The 18,295-nt window shown below is 59.1% G+C and overlaps 1 protein-coding gene across 1 annotated transcript; it reads left to right on the top strand.

The window, feature by feature from the left end:
* Positions 1 to 1,298: 1,298 nt before the first annotated feature.
* Positions 1,299 to 17,633, top strand: CCNF (cyclin F). Its single transcript, XM_052635985.1, has 17 exons — positions 1,299 to 1,314; positions 2,357 to 2,511; positions 3,657 to 3,763; positions 4,689 to 4,756; positions 6,089 to 6,282; positions 6,663 to 6,716; positions 7,288 to 7,392; positions 7,678 to 7,755; positions 9,121 to 9,272; positions 11,596 to 11,760; positions 13,491 to 13,614; positions 13,813 to 13,993; positions 14,315 to 14,402; positions 15,532 to 15,631; positions 15,705 to 15,832; positions 16,375 to 16,544; positions 17,155 to 17,633. The coding sequence occupies exons 1-17, from the start codon at positions 1,299 to 1,301 to the stop codon at positions 17,631 to 17,633; spliced, it is 2,364 nt and encodes a 787-aa protein (XP_052491945.1).
* The last annotated feature ends 662 nt before the right edge of the window (positions 17,634 to 18,295 follow it).

Here is an 18,295-nt window from a genome sequence, read left to right as displayed (position 1 = left end):
ACCACCCCCACCTCCTCACCCCTGGAACCTCATAGCCACGCTGTGATCATCTGTTCACTTGTCTCCTACTCCAGACTGGCTTGGAGGCTTGGCACCTTGGGTCCTGTGTGTGTTCAGCTGCTGAGCACAGAACCAGTACCCTGATGGAGTTCAGAGAGCAGCGTGAGCGAGGGGTGTGGGCACAGAGCAGTTTGAGGCCTTGGGAAGAGTGTAAGAAGAGAGCCTTGACCCAGATTCCCTGGCTTCTCTGGGAAAAACCACTATGTCCTTGGCCATCAAGCACTTCTCCCAGAAGTTGCATTTCTTTCCTTGTCAGAATGTCTCACGGAGGAGGTGGGGTGTGAGCTGGTTCCTGAAAGACAAGGCCGGGTGGGCACTGCCTAATACCTGGGTGAACGGAGTGTTGCAGCCACTAAAGCAAGCAGACGTGCTCTTCTGTTTTAGTGGGCTCCCAATTGACCGCGAGGAGATGGGTGAAGACTGACAAGGCCCAGGTGACACGCTGAGGGCTTGCCCTGGGAGGGATGGAGGGGTCCAGGGTGAGCCGCGTTTCAAGGGAAGGAGTCAGACGCGCTGAATGAATCACCCAGGCCTGTTTCTGCCCTGCGATCTATACCAACAGCGGCGCGGCACAGAACCAAGGGTCTCCTCGCCTGAAGCAAGGACGGGAGGCAGGGCCTTCGGCCTCAGGGTGCAGGCCACTAAGGTCAGGGGGCAGCCTTGGTGAGGTGCCTCCCGCGGGCGCCCGCTGGCCTGCGTCCACGCAGGTCGAAGACCGCGTCGGGGTCCGCGCTCAGAGACCCCGGGCTCGGAGGCGCTGCCGGTCCGCTCAGACCTTCACTGACAACCCACTGTGCGCCATGGGCTCTGGTCGCCGGGATCTCTGCCGCCGACTCAGCGGCAAGGCCGAATCCCAGAATAGGGCAGGTCAACGCGGGTCGGAGCGAAACCAGGAATTCCACTGCGGACTGCCCCGGAGCCGCGCTCCTTCAGACCCCAGCCCGTGCTTGGGAGGCGGGGCGGCCGCGCAGGCTCCACCAATCAACAGCCGGCGTTCGAATTCGCATCCTGGAGCAGCCAGTCGCGGGCGCCCGATGCCGAGGGGGCGTGGCTCGGGGCGGAGCCCGGTGGGGTAGTGGCGCTCGCCCCCCGTGGTGGGCCAATGGGAACGCCCGGCGCGTTTGAAAACTCAGGCGGGAGGCAGGCGGGTCTGCGCCTGCGTGGGGAGGCGCGCTCTGGGCCCGTGGGCGGGTCTGGCGGCTACAGCGGCGGCGGCGGCCACGGCAGCGACGACGGCTATGGGGAGCGGAGGCGGTGAGCGCGGGGCGCGGGGCGCGGTGGAGTGGCCTCCAGACTGAGTGGGGCCAGCTTGAGCCTTTCAGCCCGGGGTTCGGATCGTCCCGACGGCGCCTACCCGGCGCGCGGTTTAAATACCCAGCGGCGCCCGACTCCGCGAGAAAGCGGCGCGAGGGGACCGCCACCTGTGCAGGGCCGTGAGCGCCGCCGAGGAATTTCCGTGGTTATACCGTGGCTGTCCTAGGGCAAGGGAGTGAGGATAATGGGGCAAAAGGCGAGGATTGGTCGAGCTGCGTATGCGCTCGGCTTTCGCATTAGGTTAATTACTGATGGGAAGCCCGGGTGAGGAACGAGGGGAGAGGGCAGGAAGACGCCCTGAGCAGGGAGCTTGCCGGTGGTGGAGCAGCCACCTCCCGTGGGGACTGGAGGAAGGAGCGGATGAAGAACCGGGTGAAGCGTCAGGGATGGCTCCTTCTGCCAAAAGCTCCTCTGCTCGGAGGGAGGAAAGAGTTGCTGGAGTTTAAGTTGGAAGGACCCCCTGTCAGGGTCTCAGAGGACCCTGAGACCGGCGGGACAGCTCTGACATCCACAGAGCTGGGACTGGCCTGCCCTCCAAGTCCACCCTTGGCTTCTTTGCAGGGTGGACCCTCTGAATTTGAACTCGAAAACCTGATTGTTCAAATCCTTATTAACATTTCATGTTTTAGTCATGTGTGCAAATAGAAGCAAAGAAATCAGCTAGAGTCCAGGCGTCTCCCTGGCTAATCATCATCAACACTGTCTGCTCTTCCTTTCTTCCTCGTTGTTATCTGGGCTCTGGGTCAGACGGTTTCCCAATGGCCAGCTTACATGATTACTACTCACTGTAAACATTTATTGAATAATTTGAATGAATGAAGATGTCTCTTACACCACTACTGCTTCTTTATTTAATCTTTGGGACTGTAACTATGGCTGGGGCAGAGGACCAGTAACTGTTAAAACATGTTCAGATGTAACTTTTCATATCACAGTTCATTTCCAACACATCACTTAAACCATTCTGATTTGTTTTCTTAAGTGATCCACTGTAGGTGTGCCAAGTGTTTCTGTTATCCTTCAAAGCGGAGAATAAGAAGGAGACCTCGAAACCTCACAATCTTGAATCTCCCTGAAGATGCGCTCTTTCATATCCTGAAATGGCTTTCTGTTGGAGATATCCTCGCTGTCCGAGCTGTAAGTTGTCAGATGAACACAGTGTCAACCCTGGCATTGTTGATTTTACCACGAAGGCTTCGTGTCTCAAATGTCAGAACAAAAACTCTGGCTACCGATGAGGGTAGATGATCCCCAACGGTGATGTTGGTAGTAGACATTTGAGGTTGTTCTGACGACAGGAAAGCAAAAACATAGGACAGCAAGGTTTGAGTCCGCTCTTTGCAGTGTGTATTTTAACAGAGAAAGTACCTTTTCCTGGCAGTGAAATTTGAATCCCTCAAGATACGGGACAGTGTTAAGAAGAAAAAGAGTATATTCTTGAGGATGGTGTGAAGTAGAAGTGTTAGTTGTTCAGTTGTGTTCAACTCTGTGACCCCATGGACTGTGGCCCACCAGGCTCCTCTGTCCATGGGATTCTCCAGGCAAGAGTCCTGGAGTGGGCTGCCATTTCCTTCTCCAGGGGATCATCCTGACCCAGGGATTGAACCTTGGCCTCCTGTATTGCAGGCAGATTCTTTACCATCTGAGTCACCAGGGAAGCCTTATGAGGACAAATCTCATATAATATCCAGTGCTGAAAGGGACTCTGGGCCTTACTGTGCAGACATCAGAACTGCAGCCTCACCCTGAGCCACTTAACCAAGGGCATCCAGCAAATTAGTGGGGGAACACCCACAAGAACCCATTTGTCTGACTCCCAAACCTGCCTCCATTGTGTTCATAACATCTGCAGGTGCCATTTCCAATGGCAGTGGGAGCTTTTGCACTTAAAATGCTTGCTAGTGCCCCCGTTGACCGCCCAGATTCCAGCTGTGCTCCCACTAGCAAAACAGATTTCTGACCTACCCGTTAGCCTTAGAGTCGGTTTCCCTGGTCGTTGCAAGTATATAGCATTATATCCTGTTTCTCAGCCTGGTGCTTACCCCCACTTCCAGGACCTGTCCCCACCTTTAGAACCACAGAGAAAGTTGTGTCTGATTTCTTTTCTCTGTTCAAAGCAACTGCTAGTTAGTTTGATACACAGAGCCCAGGAGGCCTTACTGGTAGGGTCACAGGGAGACAGGAGATCCTACGTCTGTCTAACCCTGTCTTCAACAGCTCCAGAAGTGGGCCTTCCCTGTAATCCCTTGATAACCCCCCACCCCACTCCCGTTGTTCCTCAGGTACATTCCCACCTGAAGTACCTGGTGGACAACCATGCCAGCGTGTGGGCATGCGCCAGCTTCCAGGAGCTGTGGCCTTCTCCGGGGAACCTGAAGCTCTTTGAAAGGTATCTGCACCCAAGAGCAGCCGGGCTTCCTCTCACTCCTGGCCTTCCCTGCCGTGCCAGTCTGTCTCAGGGCTGGACCTGGCCATGGTTTTCCTTCTGCTTGTAGCCCTCTGCCAACACCATATCCCCCAGGGAGTGACTGAGCGTGTAGACCTCACCCCTCAAGTCACATGACTTCCAGCACGGTCATGGGTCATCCGCACCCCCAGCTCAGACCTGCCACTCATTAGTCACAGTGGTGCTTCCGGAAGGTCCGCTTCGGCTGTGACCCATCCCACGTGGCTCAGATGCAGGTCACCTGGACGTGGAAACTTCTTATTTCTCTTACTTTGGTCAGGACCATGTGGTTTGAATCCTAGTGCGTTACATTCCCTGGCTGATCCCACCCCCTCCGACAGACCTGGAGGAAGAGCCAGAGGGGCCAGGAGCCACACAGTGTGCCCGTGGTCATAGGCAGGCTGCCTGAGACATAGTCCACGAACCATACAGCCCACCCACTTAGAGTGTACTGATCAAGTGGTTTTTAATATATTCACAGCATTGTGCAATCATCCACACTGTCTGACTTGACCTTCTCATGACCCCTGGCTGGAGCTGCATAACCATTCGCAGTCTGTCTGTATCTTCCCAATAGTAATCCAGACCCTAGACAACCTCGCATCTACTGTCTGTCTCCATGTATTTGCCTGCCCCGGGCATCTCATACGAGTGGGGTCATACACCGTGTGGCCTGTTGTGACTCTTTTGCTTAAGCATGTTTTAAGGCTCATCCATGTTGTAGCGTGTCATGAATAATAGATATTTAGTCGCATTACCAGAAAAAAGTTTCTGTTCAGAAAGTAAGTACTGTAGTTTCAGGTGCTGTGGTAGAACATAACCTTAGTAGAATAAAATCATGCAGTATTTCATGTTCCTGTTGTTCCAGGGCTGCTGAGAAAGGGAACTTTGAAGCTGCCGTGAAGCTGGGCATTGCCTACCTCTACAACGAAGGCTGTAAGTGCTGCTGGGTCTGGGGCTGGCCTCGCCCCGCTTGGTGTTGACACTTTAGAACAAGCGCTAGGGACTTCCCTGGTGGTCCAGGGTTAAGACTCCGAGCTTCCACTATAGTGGGCATAGGTTCAATCCCTGGTTGAGGAACTAAGATCCCACATGCCATACACTGCAGTCAGAAAAAAAAAGAAAACTAAAACTCACATAAGCCCTTGCCCGTGTTCATAGTTTAGTCACTGCTCTCGCCGTGTCTGGCTGTGTACCATTGTATCTTGGGAGCTGTGTCAGAGAGGTGTCCTGCTCAGGGATCCATTGATGAGCTTTGATTCTGTAGGTCGGGGGGTCACCTCTTTCTTAATGAGCCTTTAATTTTGATTGACAACAAGTGGCTCTGAGCAGAAACTCGGAATGGGAACTTCTCAGGTGAGCCAGCCCTCCTGGCTCCCTAGTGAACGCCGTAGCCCACGAGTAGACCCCAGCTCCACTCCTTGGCCACAGCTCATCTGAGGGACTTGGGGTGGCGGTCACAGTGTGCCTGATGCCTGGTGTCAGTAACACAGGGAGGGAGCCAAGGCCCTTGGCGGGAGGCAAGTTGAAGCAGGCCAAAGCCAGCCTGGTACCTGGACTCCTTCACCCCCAGGGGCAGGTGCTCCTCAGAAGAGCCTGATATGACCCTCTCTTCCCACTCCTGCTGGTATGCTGGGCTCACTAAGGAAGGAGCCTGCACCTGGTCCTGTCCCAGCTCCCCAAACGCATAAAGTCTTGAGTACGTCCGCCATTTATCTGCTTCTAAAAGACCCGGCATCTTGCTGAGAGGTCGCCCCAGTCATAGTTGGTTGACTGGACTGTTGACGTGGAGACGATGAGCCGTCCACCCTCCCGTCATCTGATCATCCCATCATCCGGCATTGCACAGAGAATTCCCACCATTCAGCTCACCCATCCAGGTGTACAGCCCAGTCGGTGTCTTCACAGAGCTGTGCAACCAACACCACTCATTTTGAAATGTTCTTGTCACCCCGGAAAGAAACCCCCGTTAACCGGGGGCTGGGCAGCAATTGCCCACAGGAGGGTGGGCCTGTGATGCCTCCATGGGGTCGGGGGTGGGAGCACCTTCCTGGATGTTCAGACTTCAGGCTGTGGGAGGAGCCACAGGGCACTTGGTTCACGGGACACAGGAAGAAAAGCATGGAGCCCCCGTCCCGACTCTTCTGCCCTAAAACACCAGCAGCCTCGCGTGGCAGTGGCATAAGGCCCTAGACTTTCCGTAAGGACTGGAGGGACTGCTGTGCCTGCCCCCAGAGACATCTCGGCTCGCTCTGTCCATCTCTGCAGTGTCGGTGTCTGACGAGGCCCGGGCGGAAGTGAACGGCCTGAGGGCCTCTCGCTACTTCAGCCTGGCTGAGCGGCTGAACGTGGGCGCCGCGCCCTTCATCTGGCTCTTCATCCGCCCGCCTTGGTCGGTGTCCGGGAGCTGCTGCAAGGCTGTGGTTCACGAGAGCCTCAGGGCGGAGTGCCAGCTACAGAAAGTGAGTCCCAGCCCGGGGTGCAGGTGGGGCACCCCCATGGGGTCCCAGGAGATGAGACAGCCCTGAGGGGAGATGCTGTGCACCGTGTGAAGTCAGGGACTTGAGGGAAGCGGAGGCTCCGAAAACAGTACAAATACAGGAGCGCTTGCAAACAACCAGCAGGCGGGGAGCCGGCAGAGCCCGGGTTGGGGGCCTGGGGGCAGGGCAGGGCTGCAGATGGGGTGCCCACGGAGAAGGACGGCCAGAGGCTCCGAGACGAGGTTGGGGGAGGCCTGGAGTCGAGGCCGGCTGGGGAGCAAGAGGACCTGCACAGGGGGTGTGGCAGGGATCGAGGGGGGCCCCAGGAAGTTCCCCATTGACAGTCACCCTTCCTTCTCTAGACCCACAGGGCGTCCATACTTCACTGCCTGGGGAGGGTGCTGAGTCTCTTCGAGGTGAGTCCCCTCGCCCGCCCCCTGTGCTGCTCGGCGTCATAGCCCGGGTGGGCACCGGGCACAGCAGGTCTGCGGCTCTGTGCTTCTCACCTCTCCGGCAGCTACCAGCACCAAGGTCTGGGACGCTCACGAGGGGCCGTGGGAGGAGGCCCCGAGGTCTCCCAGACTAGGGCCCTGTCTGTGCAGCCGGTGGAGCCAGAGCGTCTGATGGGCAGGATGGGCCTGTGTGCTTCCCGGCCCACTTGGGCGGCTCCCTCCACCGCACGAGCGTGAAAGGCCCCCCTGCAGCAATTCAGGGAGGGTGGTGGCCTCTGGCGACAGGTGTTCTGACCGCAGCAGGGAGGGACCTGGGGTGTGAGCGAGGAGCCGGAGGGCCTTGGGGGTCTCCACCACCCCCCACCTCCATCACCATGCGGGCCCTGGCAGGAGGAGGCAGGGCGGGAGGGCAGAGCTCGTGGGCTCAGGCCACGTGATTCTCACATCGCGTATCTTCAGGGAAGTTGTTTCTCCACTAATTTAGTTAACTGATTTTATTTAAGTTGAGCGCTGCGTGTGTGGTTTCTTACTCTAGGATGAAGAGAAACAGAAGCAGGCCCGGAACCTGTTTGAAGAGTCCGCTAACCAGGGGTGTCTGACCAGCTCATACCTCCTCTGGGAGAGTGACAGGCGGATGGACGTGAGTGGGCCCAGGTCTGGGAGAGCGTGGGTGACGCTGGCCAGATGCGCGGTCTCAGAGCAGCCCTGGTCAAGGGTCCGCCAGCACAGGGGGTCCTCCTGGGCCCCCTGGGGCTGCTCTCAGCTCTACCCTGGGAACGACCACCACCACTCAGGGGAAGAAGGGCCAGAAGAAAGGCCCAGCTGGGGCCCCTCTGGGGATCTTGGGGGAACACTGAAGAACCCCAGGGGTTGGTTCTGCGTTCCTCCAGAGACACGCCCATGTAAGGGCATCTCACATTGACAGATGCTGGACCCCGGACGGTGCCTCCACAGCTTCCGGAAGCTCAGGGACTTTGCTGCCAAAGGCTGCTGGGAAGCGCAGGTGAGCTGGGAGCCAGCTTGGTCTCAATGCCTCCTCTCTCAGATCCCAGGGCGGGGCTGCCAGGCTCCTGCAGAGGGCGGGGTTGGGGGGGTCACCGTGGGGCAACTCTGAGGGCGGTCAGCTCTGAGGTGTGCAGGGAGGGCAGCCTGGGAACGCTTTGCCCATGGCACCAAAGACAGCCAGCCTCATCATTCCTACATGCTGTGGACTAACCACAGCTGCTGTCAGAGTGTGGACAGCTCCCTAAAGCTGGCCTGCGGGGACAGCATCTTGGCAGCAGGACCTGAGGCGTCTTAGAGCAGATTGGCGTGAGGCACGCTATCCTCTTTCCAGTATCTGACCCCTCACCAGGTTGTCCAGCATTGGACCTGGACGTTGGAGGGTTGTAGTTGGCGTTCACCAGACACTATCCCTGTGCAGCTGTAAGGAAGTCACTATTTCCAGACAAATCAGAGGAAGTCCCCCTTGGCCAAGCTGGTGCCTGTGACCCCACCAAGTTGGGGCTTCAGTCAATGGCCCTTAAAAACTCGGGACCAAGTCCCCAGCAGGGATGCCCACCTGACACATCACAGGCCACTATAACGTTTGTGTCCAGAAAGGCACGCAGCACGTTTACAAGAAATGTAACAATCAACAGTGTGTTTCTAAGACAAGGTCAGACTAATCAATAAGAACAGTAAAGCCCCATAGAAGTACCCGGGGCCTCAGTATGCGCAGAAACAAGGGAGTAAATACAAGCCGTTAAAATATGGGGCAGGTTTGACCTCACTGCTCATCGGAAAGGCACCTGTTTAGAGAAGTCATGGCCAATCCCACAAGCAGATCACACACACACGTATTCTTTGCTTCTGAGTGGCTAGCTAGTAACTTCTGAAAACAAACATTCTCAAGGAGAGCAGTTTGTGCCGGCCAAGATGTGATAAGGTAGTCCTCGGTGTTCTGTGAGTGGGGTGGCAGCCCGAGCAGGTCTTCCAGAAAGCGTCAGGGCACAGGCAGCGCCTGGGGGTCGGCCGCACGAGCAGAAGGTGCGCAAGCCTGCACAGCGGCGGCCCCCCAGGCGACAAAGCTTACAGGAAACCCCCTCAGAGGAAGGACAGGGCAAGAAGCCTGCACAGCGGTGGCCCCCCAGGCGACAAAGCCAACAGAAACCCCCTCAGGAAGGACAGGGCAAGAAGGGGCTGACCTCCCGTTCTCTACCTCTTGTCCGTTTTAAACATTCTACCGTGACTTACTAGTTACTTCCAAAAGCATAAGTAAAATCTTGGCCCTCCTGTTCCGGCAGGCTTAGAGGGTGTAAGTGGGCCAGGGTGTTGACAGACAGGAAGGCCCTGGCCCCTGCTCACCCCACGACTCTTCCGCCCACAGCTGTCTCTAGCCAAAGCCTGTGCACATAGACACCAGCTCGGATTGGAAGCAAAAGCCTCCAGCGAGATAGTCTGCCAGTTGTTCCAGGCCTCCCACGCTGTCAATAAGCAGAGGGTCTTCTCTGTCCAGAAAGGGCTCAATGACACGATGAGGTAAGGGGCCCAAACTGCCCACGGTGACGAGGTCCTGTGACAGGCCCACTGTGTTGTCAGCCCCACCGGGATCCCCCTGTGTGTGTGTGTGTGTACATGCGTGCACGTGTGTGTGTGTGTGTTTTCTAAAACCAGTAATGCCCGAGTTACCTAGGGCTTTGGGGAAAAAAAAATTCCCATATGAGTCTGTTTTCTCCAGTTTCCCTTTTTAGGCCTCAGAAAGTGTTAAACCACTTTAAACATCTTTCTAAAATGATGCCAGAAAAACTACCTTTTCTTTCCAACCCATCCTCACGCGCATCAGCGTCAGCAGGGGAAGTGGGGGGCCTGCAGCCTCAGAACCCCGTGACCTGCCTCTTCCCACAAGTCCATTCTCCTCTGAAGTTTGAAGATGACACACTGTTACAATCACAGAACATGTTAGAAAGCAAAGTGGAAAATGTGAATAATTTTCTAAGCTCGTGCTGGGGATTTCAAGTGCGTTTTAGATGTATGACGGGCAGGCCCTGGCTGTGCGGCCGGGTCTCCGCTCACAGCAGGGCCGCAGTGTCCCCTGCTCCCACATTCAGTGTCACCAAGCTGCTGTGCCTTTTTTTCTTTTTAATTAATTAATTTATCTGGCTGCACCAGGTCTTAGTTGCAGCACACAGGATCTCTTAGTTGCAGCATGTGGGATATAGTTCCCTGACCAGGGATCGAACCCAGGCCCCCTGCACTGGGAGGTTGGAAGCTCGGAGTCTCAGCCAACGGACCAAGAGGCGAGTCCCAAGCTGCTGTGCTCCTGAGTCCTGGACCTGTGCTGCTGGTGCCCCTCCCGCCTTGTGCCCTCCCAGTCTGCCCTTTTTTTGGCGGGTGGGGGTAGGGGGACACTTTTGCTATTCCTTTTGTGTGTTGGGAGTGAGGGTTAACATAAACTTAACCTTTTCTGCTTTTCAAGAGCTAAAGTAGTTTTACTGAAATAATAACATAATATTATTTCAGCCCCAAGTTGAGCATCTGTCTGTTTTCCTCCATGTCAGACAACAGCTGACTTCTTCCTTTTCTCTAGTCAAGTTATAATTGATTTCCAACATTAGTTTCGGGTTTAACCACTTTAAAGTGTATGGTTCGGTTGGTCAGTTTTTGTCCGATCATTGCGTTTATCTAGGGTGTCCGTGCAGGGAGCATCGTCCTCTGCTCCCAGTCGTGGCTGGTGTGACCCTCATACCCCTGGGCGCTCCTCCCGGCCACCCCCTCCACTCCCGCACTCACTCTGCCCTCACCCCCCTGCGCCTTCCCTCTGCCTGAGAAACACGCTCCTGTCTGGCTGCACAGAGCCCCTCACCATCATGGCCCATCTCTCTGGCTTCCTTTCTCCTGTCTCCTCTCCTTTGTCCACCCCGTCTGGGCATCCTTGCGCTGCGTGCAGTGTCCCCCGTGACGTCAGTGTCCCGGCTTGGCCTTGGCGCCATCGAGGAGGAGGGGCCCTGTGTCTGCTAGTTCTGCAGCCCGAGCCCTCTGTCGTGGTGGCCGAGAGCTCGAGCGCCCGGGCTCAGTGCCTCCTGCTTGGGCTGCATCCCTGGCTCTTTGCTCAACCGCAGGGGGTTGTGACAAATGACCCCCACAGTGAGAGTTCTTCAGGGAGGAGACAGGTTTCCAGGATAGTAACCTTTGACCTGTGACCAGTCCCCAGTCTCCAGAGCAGACCCACTCTGCCCACTTATAAGTGATGGTCCAGGCTCATCCAATGCCAGGGGGCCCCAGGGTAGGGGTGGGCAGGGTCCACATGTGTGTGCCCACATGCCTCCCAGGAACCAGGTCAGGAGCGCTGGGGCCCCCAGCCCCTCGGACGGCTGCTGGCATAAGCCCATGACACCTGAAGTGACCGCTCACCCTCGGGATGGATGGCTGGGCGGGACTGGGAGACGGGACCCATGGAGGTTCAGGGAGCAGGAGACGGGACCCCGTGGAGGTTCGGGGAGCGGGAGACGGGACCCCGTGGAGGCTCGGGGAGCGGGAGACGGGACCCCGTGAGGCTCGGGGGGCGGGAGACGGGACCCCGTGAGGCTCAGGGGGGCGGGAGACGGGACCCCGTGGAGGTTTGGGGGGGCGGGAGACGGGACCCCGTGGAGGTTCGGGGGGGCGGGAGACGGGACCCCGTGAGGCTCGGGGGGTGGGAGACGGGACCCCGTGAGGCTCGGGGGGTGGGAGACAGGGCCCGTGAGGCTCGGGGGGTGGGAGACGGGACCCCGTGAGGCTCGGGGGGCGGGAGACGGGACACCGTGGAGGCCCGGGGCCCCGCAGAGGCTCTGCCTGGTGTTCAGGCGCAGCGCTCTTCCTACAGGTACATCCTCATCGACTGGCTGGTGGAGGTCGCGACCATGAAGGACTTCTCGAGCCTGTGTCTCCACCTGACCGTGGAGTGCGTGGACCGGTACCTGCAGAGGCGGCTGGTGCCCCGGTACCGGCTGCAGCTGCTGGGCATCGCCTGCATGGTCATCTGCACCCGGTGAGAAACCCCCAGCCGGCCCTGCCCAGGTCACAGGCAGGCTTCCCAGTGGGACGGACAGGCCCTCAGCGCCCCACCTCACAATAACGGGGTTCTAATTTCAGGGGTGCCCAGAGCGGGTGGTCCTCCCCACACAGGGACGACAGGGCTGACCCTCCATGCGCGGGCAGCTGCTGCTCATCCCATGTGGCGCCCTCGCTTGGGCGGGAACCCTGTTTCCCTGGCCCGAGGGCAACACGGAGATGAGGGAGGCCACAGTCGGCTGCCCTTCTGAGTCAGGCTGTCAGCTCTGTGTCCAGAGACCCACGTCCAGCCAGGTTCACACCCCCTCCTACCTGTGGACAGGATGCGTGCTCCTCAGAGGTGGCGGTTCTGGCTCTTCCCGTAGGCTGTCTTAAGTTTCACGGAAGTCCACCTTCCTAAAACCAGCACCTCTCCGCCCAGTTTTGCCTGTGGACACGGCGTGGGTGGCACGTCCCACCATACATGTTGCATTTTTTTGTGTTTTAAACCAGCTTTCTCCCACATGGTGTGCCATCGCCCGGGCAGTGTTTGTAAGGCTTAGGGGGTGAGGGGCAGGCTCGCTGCACACAGTGGCATCAACTACGGAGGACTGGTCAATCTTTGGCACAGTGATCCAGAAGCGTGTGTCACTGGGGTGTAGTGTATCTGCTTCATGAGCTCATGCAGGCGCCTGAGGCACTGACTTGCTCTCTGCCACTTACCATGGCCCCTGAGGCCAGCAGGTCCACGCCTGCAGCGAGCTCTGTCCTGTGGCCCTGATGGGAACTGGGCGCTATGCTTTCCTGGTGGCCAGGGAAGCAGGGTGTCCACAGGCGGAGGGAGTGGGGCTCAGGCCCGGTGAGCACAGGCCACACGCGGTCTGGCACCTCTCACATGTGCCTCAGAACCCGGAGCTCTGGGTCTTGTCACCAGAGAGGGCTGACACATGACGGGTTCCCAGCTTCCCCAGGTCTAAACGGCATGGTTACGTCCTTGCCATCAGAGACTGGGAGACCAGCCGTGAGATAATCGCTTTAAAAGATTTTTAGAGGCTGAGACACCCCTCCATCCACTCTGAAAGCGGCACCTGCCGCTGCCCAAGCACAGGCTCGCGTCCCCCCCCTTGACGTCACACACCGCCCCCCCGTGCCTACGGTACCCACTGCCCTGCCCTCTCTCAGCCAAGCTACCGCGGGAGCTACAGAGTGACCCTGGCGCAGGGAGGAGCCCTCACAGGCCGCTGGACCAGCGTGTCCCCTGCTAGCTGGCACTGGGAGAGGGGAGAGAACAGGGTGACCACCTGCCTAGGGACTGCCCGAGTCCCTCGGCCCGACCCTGGGCCAGGTCCAGACCTCCAGACAGCCTCTGGCTCTGGTTCTACTGGCTCGCCTGCCTGCTGGGTTAAAGCTGTTCATGCTCACTCCAGAGCGGCTGGCACAGGGCAGGGCAAACCCTCATGCGTCGGGAGGTTAAGAGAATTGGCCGCTTACACCCTTCGTGGCTGGATTTTGTAGAAACACCTGCATGCCTAGCAGCCTAGCCACTCTCCTGCCGCAGGCCTGTGGCGCTCATACCCCTGCCCCTCAGCCTCTCTGACAGGCTGTGACCTTTCCAGTTAATCTCACCCGCCGGGGGCAGCCAGGTCAACTTGCTGGACTCCCCACCCCATCACTGAAGCCTAAAGCCCACTGAGGGGCGCGAGCTCAGATCCCTTGTTGACACTCCAGGTTCATCAGCAAAGAGATCCTGACAATCCGGGAGGCTGTGTGGCTCACAGACAACACGTACAAGTACGAGGACCTGGTGAGGATGATGGGCGAGATCATCTCGGCCCTGGACGGGAAGATCCGGGTAAGCGGCCGCTCGCCTTTCCCTCCTGAATCAAAGCCGAGTTGCTCCAGGGGGTGTGGGGAGCAGAGGGCATGTGTGTGGGTCTGGCTTCTCTGCTCAGGGAAGCCCTGGCAGCGTGTCTGCGTTCTAGCCTCCCCCTGAGCGGGCAGAGGGTCCTCTGCATGCTGCAACCCTACGTCCACCGCCCCGTCCCCCCAGGTCCCCACCGTGGTCGATTACAAGGATGTCCTGCTGACACTGGTCCCCATGGCACCAAGAACCCAGCACCTGTGCGGCTTCCTCTGTGAGCTCTCCCTGCTGCACACCAGCCTGGCCGCCTACGCCCCGGCCCACCTCGCTGCGGCCGCCCTGCTGCTGGCGAGGCTGACACACGGGCAGAGTAAGCGGCCGGTCCTTCTCACCTGCCTCTCAGAGCCGGGCTGAGCCGGTGGGCAGGGGTCTCCGGGAGTCAGGAGCTGGTGCTCAGGTCTAAGGGAGGGAGGAAGACAAAGCGGCGTGCTCCTCTCCCCTGAGGAGGAGGCAACAGGATGGACTAAGAGCCTCTGTCTGGGGGTGGCTTGGTATTACCCCACGGGGTGCAGTGGGCATGCGTGCCCTGGGCACAGGGCCTTTTCAGTGCTGAGCCCTAGGAAGCTCCATCCCAGAACCACCGGGGCTGTGGGGGTCAAGGCAGCCCCACAGCCCCCACTTCCCTCACCAGCGCAGCCCTGGACCACCCAGTTGTGGGACCTTACCGGCTTTTCCTGTGAAGACCTCATCCCCTGTGTCTTAAGTCTTCATCAGAAGTGGTAAGTGTGTAAGGAAGCAAGCCCCACACACAGGGTACATCCTCCACACCATGGGTCCAGAGGGGGTTCACGTCACAGGAGGGCTGTTGGGCCGTGAGCTGCGGGTCTCAGGGTTGGCATTTAGAAATCCCAGGGCTGTTACTTAGCACACACGTTTTTAACATTTGCTGTGTGGGCAGCAGCTCCTCCCCACCCAAACCTAACTCACAGACAGTAGAGCCTAAGAAAAAACGGCCTCTCCACAACGGCGGTAACTCACTGCAGGAGGCTGGCATTGGCAGACTGCAGCCCAGGGCACAGGCCGGCCGCGCCTGCCTCAGGCCCCCAGCCCTTCGCCTCTCCTCTCACCCCGGCTGGCAGCCTCGCTCCACCCACACTGTGTGCGCTGAAGCCCCCAGGGCCCCCTCCTTTCTCAGGCCATGCTGCCTCAGCGTCCCCTTCCCCCACCCAAGGGGCTGGATGATTCTGCCTCCCTGCTACCTTCCCCTGGTTTTTTTGTTTTTTCAATCCAGATAAACTGGAAATATTTATTTACAAATGAGACTTTTTTTTAAGTGTGCAATTCAACAGGCTTTTGGTATAGAGTTGTGCAGGCATCACCACCATCAATCAGAGAACATCTCCCTCAAAAGAAACCTGCCCTGCCTCCCTAATACCTCCAGGTGTCCCCTCTCCACTACCCCCACCGCGCAACACTCCTCTCCTTCCTGTTCTGCATGCTTCATCACGGGCTCACACGCTGTGAGGCCTGTAGGTGGGAGGCTGCTCACACCTACACGGTGTCTCCACTGTGCAGGTAGCCCCTGGGTGTAGAGATCCCGTCTTATTTCTCCATCTGTGCACTGATGTACATTTGGGGGTTTTCTGTCTCCCCACTGCTGTGGACGACTGTGTCCAGGTCTCCGTGGGGATCTCTGCCCACCTTTCTCTTGGGGACACACCTGGGAGTTGGCGCTGGGTCATAGGTGCCTCTCGGGTTAACCAAGGGACTGCCGGGAGTTTGCACGGCGGTGCTGGGCCTGCTCCGAGGACGTCTCCCATCTGAGCGGGGGCTGCAGGTGGAGCCTCCTGGGGGCGGTGCCAGCACTCCCCGCCCCTCGAGGTCCCTCACGCGTCCCTCTGTCGGTAGCTTCCATGATGACGCCCCCAAGGACTACAGGCAGGTGTCTCTCACTGCCGTCAAGCAGCGATTCGAGGACAAGCGCTACGAGGAGATCAGCCTGGAAGAGGTACTGAGGGGTGCCGGTGGCGGGCCCACCCGCCTGGGGCCTCGCCCGCCCTCTGACCCTGGCTGCCCTGCAGGTGCTGAGCTACGGCCAGCTGTGTGCTGCCCTGGGCGTGAAACAGGAGAGCCTGGAACCTGCGCCCTTCCTCAGTGCGGGCGATATTCACGCCTTCCTCAGCTCACCCTCTGGGAGGAGGACCAAGCGGTGAGTGAGCCCGCGGGCCCAGCTGGGTTCCCGTGTGACCCCTGCAGCCCTCGGGGATCCCCCAGAAACGGAAGCTGGGCCGGCGGTCTGCAGCCCTGCCTCCTCCCCTGCATGGCTCCAGCCCAGCTCCCTGTGGGCTTGGTGGTCCCGAGCACAGGCGGAGCCCCCCGGGGCCACACTGGCCCTCCACATGTCGCTCCAGCACTCCAGCTGTACCCTGATGAGAGGCTGGGGCACTCGGTCCCCGTTACCCCCTACGTGTCCCCTTCACCCCGTCTCTTCCATCTCAGTGTCCTGGCTGTGGTGCCTGGAATAAGCTCCCCCCCCGCCGCCCCCGCAAACAACTCCTATTCATCCTACAAAGTCCAGATGAGCAGGGACCTCACTGTGCTGCTGGCCCGACCTCTGCGAATCAGCTGTGCGCCTCCGAGGGCACTTCCTGGGTGCTCACAGCACACGGAGCGGGTGGGACATGCCAGGGACCAGGCTGGGCCCCCTGACACTGCAGCCTGTGACTGCATTCCCACCTGCCCCCACCGCAGGAAGCGGGAGAACAGCCTCCAGGAGGACAGGGGCAGCTTCGTCACCACACCCACCGCCGAGCTGTCCAGCCAGGAGGAGACGCTGCTGGGCAGCTTTCTGGACTGGAGCCTGGACTACTGCTCAGGCTACGAGGGCGACCAGGAGAGTGAGGGCGAGAAGGAGGGCGACGGTGAGTGCCGGGCCGCGGCGGGCGGGGCTGGCTGGGGTTGCGGGGGCTTGTGTCCAAGGAGCCCTGGAGAGCAGAGCACCCGGCACTGCAGCCCACAGGGAGGACAGGCTGTGGCCCAGCCGGACCTGTGCTGCCAGGAGGACCGCACGGGGCAGGAACAGAACAGACCCACCTGCGTTCACGACAAGATCTTTCTAGAACATCCTGTGCCATATGCCCCTTGCTCCCCTGCTGGGTTCTGTCCCTCGGGCATCCCTCCAGGACAGGCCGCACAAGGCTCCATCCCTATGTTTGGTCAGCCATCTGCAGGCAGAGGGCAGGGAACTGGAGGGCCCAGTTCAAGGCCATGTCTATGGATTTTCTAGTTGCGTGTTTCTGCGTCCACTCAGGATTAAGTATTAGATGGCTACGATTTGTTGTCCTTTTCCTGTTCCCCATGTCACACGGGTGTCACCTCAAGCTTGGAAGACACACCTTGCCCTCGACTTCTTAAGCAAAGGGAAGGGGACTGACCAGCGAGGTTGAGGAGCTGTGGCTGAGACGGGACTCCAGGCTGCCTTGGGTCCTGGCTGGGCCGAGGCTCACCCCGATGTCTCCCCGTCTCCCACAGTGACAGCTCCCAGCGGCGTCCTCGACGTCACCGTGGTCTACCTGAGTCCGGAGGAGCACTGCTGCCAGGAGTCCAGTGACGAGGAAGCCTGCCCGGAGGAGGCATGGGGCCCCCAGGACACACAGGCGCTGGCGCTGGGCCACCAGGCGCTGCGGACCCCAGGGCCGGAGCCCCCCCCGTGCAGCAGGTGGGAGCTGGGCAAGGACATCACGACATCGGGGTACTCCTCCGTCAGCAGTCCCACAGACTCCGGGCACGCCTTGGGGGGGCCCCCCCGGTCTACCTCAGAGCTGCCTGCGGGCAGCAGCTTGAACACACAGCCCTGCCACCACCATGCCCGGAAGTCGTGTTTACAGTGTCGCCCCCCCAGCCCTCCGGAGAGCTGTGCTCCCCAACAGCAGGTGAAGAGGAAGAACCTGTCAGCCCACAGTGAGGAGGAGGAGGAAGAAGACATGAACTTGGGCTTCTTGAAGCTGTGAGTGTGTCGGAGTGTATGCCGCAGTGGACGTCTGCTGGGGGGGAGCTGCTGCTGTGCTAGTGCGGGGCGGGGGACGAGACGAATCCCTGCGGATCCCCGCTGGCCTCGCACGGGGACCCTAGAGAAGATCCGGGGGCAGGGACTCTTTCTCCTGGGGAGCCTATCACGAGCCGTCAGAATCTAAAGCACAACGAAAACTCAGCTCCTCCTCTTAGGGAGGTTTAGCCTCAAAGCAGTCACGCCATGCCATGTCAGTCCTGTGTCTCTGTCCCCTCCCGTGTCTTGTCTTGCTTCCTCTGGGAAACAGCCCACGTCCTGGGCAAACATCCCCTCCGCTGCCAGCACCCCAGGAACTGAGCTTTCACAGCTGAGAACACGTGTGGCCCGAGTGTCCAGACACAGCTCCCCGTCCCCCCGTCTGTTTGGTCTGGGGTCCCGGGAGAGCTGACAGCCCTGAGCACGTCGCCACCCCTGCGCCCACACTGCCCTGCCTTGGGCATGCGTTCCTTTCCTCACGGGCTGGTGCCTCCTGCAATGGGGGAGCTCTGCCCCGAGCACCGTGGTGGACTGCGCCTGAACACTGGGCTCGAGGGCCTTGATTCTCGGTCACAGGCTCGCTCCCTCCCATATTCTCAGCTCCTTTTAAAAATCTGTCCCTTCTCC

This window comes from Budorcas taxicolor, chromosome 2 (genome assembly GCF_023091745.1).
Source record: "Budorcas taxicolor isolate Tak-1 chromosome 2, Takin1.1, whole genome shotgun sequence".
Lineage (NCBI taxonomy): Eukaryota > Metazoa > Chordata > Mammalia > Artiodactyla > Bovidae > Budorcas > Budorcas taxicolor.
The sequence above is the reverse complement of the archived record's forward strand: the minus strand, read 5'-3'. Positions and strand labels throughout refer to the sequence as shown.